This window comes from Scardinius erythrophthalmus (assembly GCF_964197995.2).
Source record: "Scardinius erythrophthalmus genome assembly, chromosome: 2".
Lineage (NCBI taxonomy): Eukaryota > Metazoa > Chordata > Actinopteri > Cypriniformes > Leuciscidae > Scardinius > Scardinius erythrophthalmus.
In genome coordinates, this window is record NC_138222.1 from 12,845,090 (window position 1) to 12,857,482 (window position 12,393).

At 41.9% G+C, this 12,393-nt stretch overlaps 1 protein-coding gene across 1 annotated transcript in view; it reads left to right on the plus strand.

Annotated features, from left to right (window-relative positions):
• LOC308685804 (phospholipid-transporting ATPase ABCA1) overlaps positions 1-12,393 on the plus strand; it is a gene marked incomplete at its 5' end in the record, with an annotated part of 250,800 nt that overhangs the window by 121,806 nt on the left and 116,601 nt on the right. Inside the window, 3 exons of the mRNA XM_081357814.1 lie at positions 6,035-6,166; positions 8,675-8,814; positions 8,913-9,050. Coding sequence (XP_081213940.1) covers positions 6,035-6,166; positions 8,675-8,814; positions 8,913-9,050 — 410 coding nt within the window. The remainder of the gene's footprint in view (positions 1-6,034; positions 6,167-8,674; positions 8,815-8,912; positions 9,051-12,393) is intronic.

The window sequence follows — 12,393 nt, forward strand, 5'->3', positions numbered from 1 at the left end:
AATAGCTAACGTTAGCTCCGTAGTGTCCGACGTTTGAGCCATTCCTACGCACATTGCTTGATTTTTCCCCATCGGACTTCAGTAAAGGGCTGCGGACCTTTCCCACCATCTTTTCCGACATGAAGAATACACTTTACGGGTGTTAATCGAGCTTGATCGCCGCTATCAGATGAAGATGCGCTGCTTACGTCCTCCTCTGTTTACATGCGCGTAGTGATATTGGCTTGATTTTGGCTGTGACCTACTTACATTTTCGATGCTGATTGGTTGAAAATCGAGCTCAACCCTTTTATATGTCTCAATACGCAGTCAATATAGTGCGCCAATAAATTACAATTTCTCATTAACTGCAGGATAATGCGTGGAGAACTTTTTGCTTGGATACCTTTTATTAACGTTGAACATATTGAGCAAAAGAAAAATTAGTGCCCCGTTTGGTGGAACGAAACTGAACGATACAGCTCACGTACAGCGGCCTATATGTGTTCCCCCCCTGTGGCTCAGCGGCAGAATCTTAGGCTTTCGCACGAGAGACCGTTTTCGAATCCTGGGTCTGCCGGTATATAAAATTATGCCGTCAATGCTTCGCACTGTCAGTTCCCTTAAAAAGGCGACTGCAGATGTGCATTTTGCAGCCAACGAGCGCGTTGTACAACCCGCTCGCCTGCACCCAGACACCGTTTCTATGGTTTGCGTGCGTCGCTGGCGAAATGAGAAAAGAGAGTGCTTTTAGTCCCGCTGAGGCTGGACCAGCCTCCATTTCTCACACATTTCTCATTCCCCTCTGAAGTTCAGGCGACTGGAAATGGCAATATTGCAGTAAACGAGCCTGTTGTATTACACGCACGCCTGCAAACAAACGCCAACATGTTGACGCTCTTATATTCTCGTGCTGTGGTGGAATCTTGGGCTTTCGCACGGGAGACCCGTGTTCAAATCCCGGGTCTTTCTACAGATAAAATTATGCTCACAAGCTCAGAGTGAAGGGGGCATGTACAGCAGATATTTTCTGGTACCCAAAAAAGACAGGGGTCTAAGACCCATTCTAGATCTAAGACGACTAAACAAAGCACTTCTGAAACGGCGGTTCAGAATGCTCACGACCAGGAAAATCCTCTCGCAAATTTGCCAAGGGGACTGGTTCATGTCGATAGATCTGAAAGACGCTTATTTTCAAATACAAATAGCGTCATGTCACAGGAGATTTTTGAGATTCGCCTTCGAGGGCCAGGCATATCAGTACACAGTCCTGCCATTTGGCCTATCCCTGCCACCTCGTGCATTCACGATTTGCATGGATGCAGCGCTCGTACCCCTCAAGCTCCGAGGCATACGAGTGCTGAATTATTTGGACGATTGGCTGGTTCTATCTCTATCACAGTCAGAGCTCATAGAACATAGGACCATATTACTCGATCACCTCGAGAATTTAGGTCTCAAAGTCAATTGGGCGAAGAGTTCGCTGTCTCCCAGTCAGAAAATATCTTTTCTGGGTACAGAACTGGACTCGCTGTCTATGACAGCACGACTGTCGCCGCAGTATTAAGTATTCAGCGCGTGACAGAAATTTTTCGCCACGGCACTTTAGTCCCGCTCAAAAAGTTTCAGAAGATGCTGGGTCTGATGGCTTCAGCATCTTCAGTGCTTCAGCTGGGTCTGCTTCGCATGCGCCCGCTGCAGTACTGGTTGAAACCGCACGTTCCGCACAGAGCGTGGACCTCCGGTCTCTTGCGCCTCAAGGTCAATCAGAAATGCATCGCAGCTCTGAAACCTTGGACAGCGACCGATTGGTACCGGTCAGGTGTAAGCCTGGGGACTTCCTCGAGTGTGAAGGTGGTGTCTACGGACGCCTCAACCTCGGGTTGGGGAGCGCTACTCGAGGGCAGACCGTTCTTCGGCTAGTGGTCAGAACGGGAGAAGCTTCTACACATAAACTTCCTGGAAATGATGGCAGTCGACAACGCGCTGAGGCGCTTTTGTCCCCAGATAATAGGACACCACATCCTGGTCCGTTCGGACAACATGTCAGTGGTGGCTTATATAAATCACCAAGGAGATATCAGATCCAGAACCCTTCACAGGCTGACGGAACGCCTCCTGGTCTGGGCTCAGCACAATCTGTGCTCGCTCAGAGCAGTGCATGTGCCCGGCCACCTGAATGTGGGACCAGACAGACTGTCCAGAAACAATCTTCCGGCAGGAGAATGGTCTTTACACCCACAGACAGTCAAACTGCTATGGAGGACATTTGGCAGAGCGAAAATAGACCTATTTGCGTCTCAAGAGAACGCTCACTGTCAGGAATTTTTCTCCAAGAGCAGGGATGCGCTGGCCCACGTCTGGCCCCGCTGCCCGCTCTATGCGTTTCCCCCTGTCACGCTCCTACCCCAGGTGTTAGAGCGAATCAGGGAAAACGGATGGCCAGTGCTACTCGTCGCCCCATTATGGACGAACCAAGCCTGGTTTCCAGTCCTGATGCAGCTGACGAGTACCGCCCCGTGGCCGATACCGGTGAGGAGGGATCTCCTCTCGCAGGCAAACGGCTCGATCTGGCATCCTTGCCCGCAGCTTTGGTCCCTACATGTGTGGGCCATCAACGGGTACCCGTTAACCTCCCAGCGGGAGTGTTAAACACGATCACGCAAGCTAGAAAGCCTCAAAATGGTCTGTGTTCACTAGCTGGTGTACAGCGCGTGGCACTTCACCCACACACTGTGGGGTGTCAGAGGTTCTTTCCTTTTTACAAGAGCTTCTGGATAAGGGCAGAGCCCCGTCCACGCTCAAAGTTTATGTGGCGGCCATAGCAGCATTCGCTGAACCAACGCTTGGCCAGTCATTAGGAAGGAACGATCTGGTCATTCGCTTCCTTAGAGGGGCTAAGAGGCTGAATCCTCCCAGACCTCCCTCGGTTCCCGTTTGGTACCTTTCCACGGTTCTGGAAGCCATGAAAGGTGCCCCATTCGAGCCAATTCAATCAATAGACCTAAAACTCTTGTCTCTCAAAACAGTGTTTCTTCTGGCTCTCGCTTCAGTGAAGCGCATAGGGGACTTGCAAGCGCTCTCAGTGAGCGCGACGCGTATGGAGTTTGGGCCTAATGACTCGAGAGTCATACTCAAACCAAAGCACGGATATGTTCCTAAATTCCTCAATACACCGTTTAGGGCACAGGTGATCTCCCTGTCGGCCCTGCCGGTATCTAAAGAGGAAGGGGACGCAGGCTTCCTTTGCCCGGTCAGGGCGTTAAGAGCCTATGTGTCTCGCTCATCTGTTTTCAGACAGACGGAGCAGCTCTTTGTTTTGTTCAGCGGACGTTCTAAGGGACTAGCTGCGTCAAAACAGAGTTTATCCAGATGGATTTGATGCTATAGCGCTAGCTTACACATCCAAGGGCCTGCAATGCCCGTTAGGTGTCAAAGCGCACTCCACGAGAGGCATGGCCTCGTCGTGGGCTTGGTCTAGTGGGATTGCCTTGCAAGATATCTGTATGGCGGCGGGCTGGGCCTCCCCGTCTACATTTATAAGGTTTTATAACCTCGAGGTTCCCGCTTTATAAGCTAAGTTGCTCTCGGTCTAATTTTTCAGTATTGCCTGCCCGATGCTATCGGCTCAGGATGCTGAAACTGCTAGAGCGTCGATCACTGATTGTCTGTATACTTCTGTGGGCAGTGCGTAAGTCCCCCATGTTTATCAGTCCAGGCCGAGTTCGCCCTGGCTGTGTGGAACACTTGATATAATCTGCTCTTATTAGAGCTCTATATTACAGGAATGATGCTATTCTAGCCCATCTTCCCGGATTCTCTGTGAGTCCCTTGTGATTAGGCACTGTATGAGCCCCGGGCACCTGCCCTTGGGACTTTAGTGTTGTATCTCAAGCACGCACGGCGTTTTACACTGTGTTCCCCTAGCGTAAGATATTACGCAAGTACAAGAGAACCTCTCGTAAGAGAACGTACTCGGTTACTAACGTAACCTCGGTTCTCTCTAGAGAGGGAACGAGTACTTGCGTATCTTGCCGTGCATGCATCACGCTCTGGTTCGCTTCGGCGATGAAAAACTGACCAAACCAGCCTCTCGGGGCTGTATTTATAGCCCAAGCCCCACCCGCTTTCGGCGGGACATGACGTAGTGGGTGCGAAGCACCCTCATTGGTTCTGACGTCATGAGGGGCCTCTCTCGATAGGCTGGTGCAGTTGCCGCAGAGCAGCCAATGGGCGCGCGAGCTGTCTTGCCCATGTCTGCATGCTGCTGCAATGCGTTTTACATTATTGCAAAATTAAGGATAATTTTTTGGCTTCAATATTTTGTGGAAAAGAGGTTTTCCCCTAGCGTAAAATATTACGCAAGTACGAGAGAACCTCTCTAGAGAGAACCGAGGTTACGTTAGTAACTGAGTACGTTTTCAAATTGCTCGTCTTCAGTTAGTCCAAAATGCTTCGGCCAGACTTATGCATAAATGTCGCAAATATGACCACATCTCTCCAATTCTCAAATCTCTGCACTGGCTGCCAGTTCGACAGAGAATAGATTTCAAAATTATACTCTTTGTTTTTAAATCTCTTCATAACTTAGCTCCTGCATCTCTCTGAAATTCTTCATCACTACCCTCCTTCCAGAAGCCTAAGATCCTACGAACAGGCTCTGCTGGTTGTCCCTCGCAATAGACTCAAACGTAGAGGGGATCGTGCATTTGCGGTGGCAGGGCCACCAGGGTGGAATGCCAGCCTGATCACACTCCTTGAAGAGTGACAGGAGGGAAAGAGCGGTAAATCTCTAGTAATGCACACAAGCTGACCATGCATGCTCTGCTCCCAAACAAACCCCAAACAAATCGTCTGTATCCTTGCCCGTGATGTAGCAAGGACAGGAAGGAACACACAATTTAAATGCTTGTTTGCTTGCCATTATTGTCTTGTGATTTTGTGACTTGGACAAACAACACTAAATAAGACGGACAATTCACACAGAGTGCTTCTTGAGGCCCAGAAGCTGACAGTGTTTGGTCTGGGTGCGCTTTATAGCTTCCTGGTCCTGATGTCACCCAGCCTGTGACGTTCCATTACTGTATGCCATTGGACTGCAGCGATGATGCAGCACAAGTTCCCTCGAAAGGGAACTACAAGATCCTTCTTAAAACAAGAATTTAACAAATATCCATTTTCAATGTAAAAAAACAAAACAAAAAAAAACATCTAAAATCAAACAACAAAAACAATGTCCAAGACTCATTTTCATTTTGAATAATATATTTATTTTTACACATTTTGAAATCTAACAAACTTCATTGTTTGAAATGTTTTAATTGAAAATATGCTTATGCTTTATTTCTTTAAACTCAAAGGGGATGTCTAATGCTATTTCATGCATTCTGACTCATTTACACTGTTAAAGAGTTGGATTCTCATGCTAAACATGGCCAAAGTTTAAAAAAACGAGTTGGACGTATGACAGAGTATTTCTGTGCTAAATACACCCCTTAAGGGGTCTATAAGTTTTGGAATTTCTTTTCGAGTATTGCTATGTATGATGTCATAAAGGGTGGAATTCCTTGTATGGGCACTTCTGCCAGAGCAAAAGCAAGAGCACGCCCATCAACGTGCTTCGTTCGGATGAGGAAGTCATCGGCAGCGCTGCACGGCACGCCTCCAGGAGCTCTAACGTTTTCGGAAAGAAGTGGTACATCTGTATCTGTATTTTGTAAATCAAACTAAAGACTCTTCGAAGATATGAAGGACGTAATACTACTCTATTGTTACTCAAGATTAACATGAGATTGGCAGAAACTGTGTGTGTTATGTCCCCTTTAAATCCTGTTTGTTTTTGTATTGTTATATTTACAATGCAAAGACATGCTTAATTGTGCAATGCAAATTGTAGCTCAAGTGTGCAAATATGTTATTGGGGCCACTGTATACTCTATACTCTATAATACACTAAAATAATGCAGAGTAAAAAGAGACATGTATGACACTATTGAGTTCATGAGGTGGTTTATTTTCAAGTATTTTTCTTATGTTTTTCTTGTTGTTTCATCAGGTCAATACTGACGGGTCTTTTTGCTCCCACCTCTGGTACCGCTTATATTAATGGCTACGACATCCGCACTGACATGGACACCATCAGGACACACCTGGGAATGTGTCCACAACACAACGTCCTCTTTAATGAGTAAAACCTCATTTCATCTCCTTTCTCTCTATCACAGGGTCCACAAACACAGATCAAATTTAGTGTATTTGTTCACTATCCCTGAATACTGGCACATCTGAACTCTGAAACATCAGACAAAAAGTAGGGGTGCACCGATTGATTGGCTATCGATCACTATTGGCCGATAATCACTACTCGATCGGCGATCTCTCAATTTGCCGATCTCGCGCCTGCCTTGAGAGATATAGCAAGACATGCTTGCAGCGGCAGCGCCTCAATCTCTGTCCGGCACAGGGAAAAAATTATAATGCTGAAGGTGAAGTAGGCCTACACTTCATACATCTTTTTAGAAATCAGTCATTTGAAAACTTTCCATGAGAAGTGATTTGACAAACACCATGAGTGAATCAGCGCGCACTCTCTCTGGACCACATCACCGTGGTCACATCACACGGTCACCGTGGTCACATCACACATTCACATCACCACATCGCGTCTGCACTATAAGCGAGCTGCGCACTGCACAGATGAGGGAATTGTCACTTGTTGTTTTATCATCACTAAAGTTTGTAATTTACAATTTTTTTTAAGTCTTCTCAGTTTAAACATTCAAGCGTTTTTTAAACCATTCAGCACTGGTGCACTCTCTGAGAGACGGTGCGCTCATGCACACTCAAAGATCGCACACATAAAGCCACCTCACAAACAGCTCGCGAGTACCAAAAATAGTTCTTTTCACGGCTAATTGCTCTTAAATGGTCAAATGCACATAAATCAGTGTATGTACAAAACTATTGTTTCGGTGAATGTTCTCGTAAACACAGGCAGTTATGACCTAGCTGAACGCAAATGCATATGAAAGTGTATTGTATCTGTGCATCAGCTCTTAAAGTGACTGCAGCCTCTAAATATCTGTTGCTGTCTGTGTCATTAGACAATGGAACAACAAAAGACAAAGAGAAAAGCACTCACTGCTCTTGACTGAATAACTTTTGTAACTTTAAATGTAAGGTTTCATTTCTATTTGATTTCAAGGAAGACTATCCAGTGTTATTTTACATTTGATTCCTTATTCAATTTCAGTATTATTTCTTACCTGAATACTACTGTCAGACCTACCTAAAAAATTATTACTGACTGTTTACTTGTCTTAATTCAAAAAACTTTTCAATTCAAAGTTTGAATTGTGCAACAAAATTCCTCCAATGTAAAAGCAATATATATATAAAGAATAGATTGTTCTACCTCTGACAGACGCAGGGAATGAATGTAGACCGGCTGGTCTATATATATATATATATATATATATATATATATATATATGACAGGTTACAAAAGGGTCACATAAGGTGGAAATTTCCACCATTTTCCAAAACAAAATTTAAGCACTGAAGTAAAGCCTGTAAAATCCTGATCAGGACATTCCTATAAATAATGCTGCATCATTAGCGCTTTAAATAGACCCCGTGATCGATGTCGGTTATCGGTATTTGCCAATACTGCTTCCTGTGATCCCCTCAAAATCCTGATCTGAGTACCCTTAACAAAAAGGTTTGACAACTAATGAAAGTCTAACAAGATAAGTAACAATTCTACAAAAACAGCTGATGAGAGCAGTTCAGTTCTCAATCAAGAAAAAAACAGGAAAACAGCTGAGTTCAACTCAAAAACATCAAAACAAATATTCAAAAACTAGAGGTAATCACAGTTCAACTAAAAAATGTTTGACATACAAAAGATTTCAAAGCTGCAGGCAATCACAGTCCAATTTAATTCATTCTGACAGAAGACAGGTACGTACAGGCTTTTAAGAGTGAAATTCAAGCTCTTTTTCAACACTGTCATGCTACTGAAATTAGGACTCACTTGAACCGCCAAAGGCGTTGCCCTTGATTTTAGAGCTCCTTTCTTTTCTCTGCATTTGTATTTCAATGATGAAATGATCACAGATTCAGTTGAGTTTTATTCTAAAACTGTGACATTGATCTGGCATGATGCAGCATGCATATACATCATGCATGACAAAGGCTTTTTTCATGTGAATAACCTGTGAATTTGAATATTTGTAGTTATTAACCCAACAGCTTCATTATTACCCAAATAGTGATAAATTAACCTGTTGTTATTGTTAACTAAAACTTAAGAGTAGTTATTTGTTTTAATTTAAATAAAGCTAAAAATAAAATTTAAATATTACATGTAAAACTGTAACGGAAATTAGAAATGTTGCCTTGACAACTAACTTAAATTATTTGAAGTACTAAAATTAAAATATTAAAATAATGGCGTATTCAAAATATTAATAAATGCTATAATAATATATAAATATTACTAAAATTACAGAAATTCTAAGCTTATTTATACTCATTCATAAATTTATATATTTTTTATATTTTTTAACACGTTGTATGTGTGATATTTTTCTCTTGTGTGTGTTCGCTTGCTTGTCTGTGTTTATAAAAGTGAGTATTTGTCATGTGTGTTATGCTTGAATGTGTATATTCATGTCCCGTTTGTTTGTTTCAGCATGACAGTGGAAGAACACATTTATTTCTATGCCCGTCTGAAGGGACGGAGCTCTAAAGAGGTGAAGAAGGAAATTGATCAAATGATTAACGACGTGGGTCTGCCTCATAAACGCAAAGACCTCGCCAAGAACCTCTCAGGTGTGTGTGTGTGTTTGTGTGCATCAGCAGCATTCATACTACGCTTATAATGCTTACAGACACTGGATATTTGGCAAATTTCTGTTGTGTGCATTCAGGTGGGATGCAGAGGAAGCTGTCTGTTGCTATCGCATTTGTGGGCGGGTCGAATGTTGTGATTTTGGATGAGCCAACAGCAGGAGTTGATCCCTATGCACGCAGAGGCATCTGGGAGTTGCTGCTCAAATACAAAAAAGGTAACAGAAATGAACAAATGTAAACACAGGGCTCGACAGTGCAGTATTTCACTGTTTCACTCACATTTGCAACAAAAAATAGATTTGTGCTAACTGTTAAATGTATTTAGCAGTGTGCATGTACAGTAGGAAAAAAAAGGCCCTGTGGCTCCTTAGAGAGTGCATATTTGATCTCCCTCATCTTTTTGGAAGAGCAGCAATAGTAAATCATAGAAATGTCCAAATTAAAAGGACTGGTGTATTTCAGGCTTGTTTATAATGAAACTGCAGTTATGAATATGAATAACTATATTGTTATAATTGGTATTTTGGTTACATAATAAACTGTGTCCGTCATTTAATTCAACTTAAATGTTTGTAGCTTATGTCTGGGCTGCATAGTCTGATACAAGACTAACTGCACTAAATCAAGTAAAAAAAAAAAAAAAAAAACTGAAATAATTTTCATAGTATTTTATTTTCTCCATAGGGACATTTAGTTTTAACGAAAACGTATAAACTGTTAAAGACAGACTTAAGCAGACCTGTAACTATCCGAGGCTGTTGATCATAATCGTTTGTTAAAGTCATCAATTTGCATTAGCTATTTCAACTTATTTGTTCAAATAATAACTATATTTGTATTATACTTCTAATGGTATTTTACTTATATTTTATTTATAATAGGCTACTAATATTTATTATACTATACTTATTTTATATATATATATATAGTATCTATGAAAGGTCAAGGCTTGTGAGTTACTCCCGGTCAGCAATGGTAAGAATTTACCAATAGTGGTTAGAGGAGGGACAAACCAGCGACGAAGTCTTATCGATGAACAAAGGCAACAAAGACTATCCCATCTGGTCTGAGCCAACATGTCACTCACACAAAATTGTAATGATGGTCAAGGGAGGAATGTGTCATAAGACACAGTGCATCACACTATGCTGCATATGGGGCTGCGTTGCTGCAGACCAGTCAGAGTGCCTATGATGAACCCTGTCCACCGTTGAAAGTAGCTACAATGTGTTGGAAATGGACCTTTGGTGTAGTGGAAGAAGGTTGTCTGGTCCAATGAGTCCCATTTTCTTATACTTCATGTGGATGGCCGTGTATGTGAACCGTTTACCTGGGGAAGTGATGGTACCAGGATGCACTGTGGGAAAACGACAGGTCAGTGGAGGGACTGTTTTGCACTGGGCAATGTTCTGCTGAGAAAACCCTGGACCAAGAAGTCCGGCCATTCATGTGGACATACATTTGACACGCGCCACCTACCTAAACATTGTTGCAGACCAGGTACACTCCTCAATGACAATAGTGTACCCTAGTGAAAGTGGCCTCTTTCAGCAGGATAATGCACACTGCACACACAAAAATGGTTTGAGGAACATGATGAAGAGTTCAAAGTGTTGCCCTGGCCTCCAAATTCTCCAGATCTCAATCCAATTGAGTGTCTGTGGGATGTGCTAGACCAGCAAGTTCAATCCATGGTGGCTCCACACCGCGACCTACAGGACTTAAAGGATCTGCTGCTAATGTCTTGATGCTAGAGACCACAGGACACCTTCAGGGGTATTTTTATTTTATTTTATTATTTTAGGTCAGCGCTGTTTTGGTAGGCAGGTGGTCATAATGTTTTGGCTCATGAGTGTATAGTTTATACAGTTAAAATTAGGCCTATAAATATAGGTATTTCATTATTGTATCAAATACAGTTTGAAGCAGAAATGTTGATTTGGTTTACTTTTTTTATTATAATTAATTTAAATAATTTTGCTTGTAAATGTCTTTTTTTACCCCTTTATTAAGGAAAAACACATTATTTAAAATATTTTCATTATGCCCCTATTTTTTAATGCAGTCACTTTCACGTCATTCCAAACACAACAATCACACAAAAATACACAACTTTTTTTTTTTTTTTTTTTTTTTACAAATTGAAATCTGTCAACTGAAATCTGCACACTTGCTCTGACTTTCAGATGTAGTCCAGACTGCAAATCAGGCAAAAATCTGTACAAATGTTGTGTGTATTCCAGCCTTACGAGGTATTAAGAGGTGATTAACATTGTTACAGCTGTCAGAAAGAGATCAAAGACCGTGGGAACTGTTACACATGTGAAAGAGAGATGTTGAATCTCACTTTCAACTGTACAAGCTTGAATGCAATCATGGATCTGCTGCAGGATGTGAAGAACTTTGGCAACACTTTCCATCACAGTCCAGGGAACATGGTGATCAATGGTGTCAAAGGTTTTGCTAGGTCAATAAAAGCAATGAGCCGGTCTACATTCATTCCCTGCGTCTGTCAGAGGTAGAACAATCTATTTTGAAGATGCTTTCAGGATATATGGGGTTAGACCACCAGAGCAGAACATCATGACTTTCGTCAGTACCTTGTCTGAGATGCCACAGCTGTTTTTGCCTGTAACACTTTCTCTTATAAATTGTGACAGTGTTCGTTCCAGTTTTGAGGAATGATTTGGTCCCCACATACTTTACTGGTGAGGCTATGAAAATGTCTTTTTGTTCTTAAATTGGAGTCCAATCCTGCTTCTGGAGTACAAATGTCCTGCAGAGTTTTGCTCCAACAAACTCACCTAATCTACATTAATATGGATACATTTAAAAACAGATTTTTTTTTTCCCTGTGTTTTGGCCTTCCACCCACACCGAAACAGCATTTTTCACCAGAGCTTTTTGCAGACACTCTCCAAAGTGGAACATTTTTAAAAAGCAGTTTTCGCATTATAGTGTGAAAATAAAGGTATTCGAAAAGAATAATGCACATTAATCATGTGACACATATTGCACCTATAGTACATACTGTATATATGTTTTTACCGACGTGCCTGCTATGTACGATGTTTCAGTGTAGATGAGAGACTTTTGAATTTTATTTTAAAACGCTAGTGTGGACAGCTTACTTTTGTTAGATAGTTTAAATTACAGTTTATTTAATTTGTGTCATTGTTCTGTTGTTCATTTGTCCTATTGTTTTCAGATAGTGTCTTATTTCCCTTATTTAGGTGGTTACAAATCATAAGTCATTGTAAAAAAAAATTCAGCATAGCAGAAGCTTGTTTAATCAGTGATAAAAATGTGAAACATTCAGTTTATAATTATTGTCAATACTAATAAGTCCTGCAGTCCTCAGGGGACTGAAATAGCATATTCAGCCCATTCCAGCTGGATTGCATGTGTAATTAGAGAGCAGCTGATGATTATTTGATTAGTGAAGGCGATTATTGTCTGATTAATAATTTAGTCAAATGAAATGATGTGTACTAGTGCAGTTAATTGGGCTGAGAGTGGCCCTTTGTCACACGCACACAAATCGAATAAGGAGTTTTT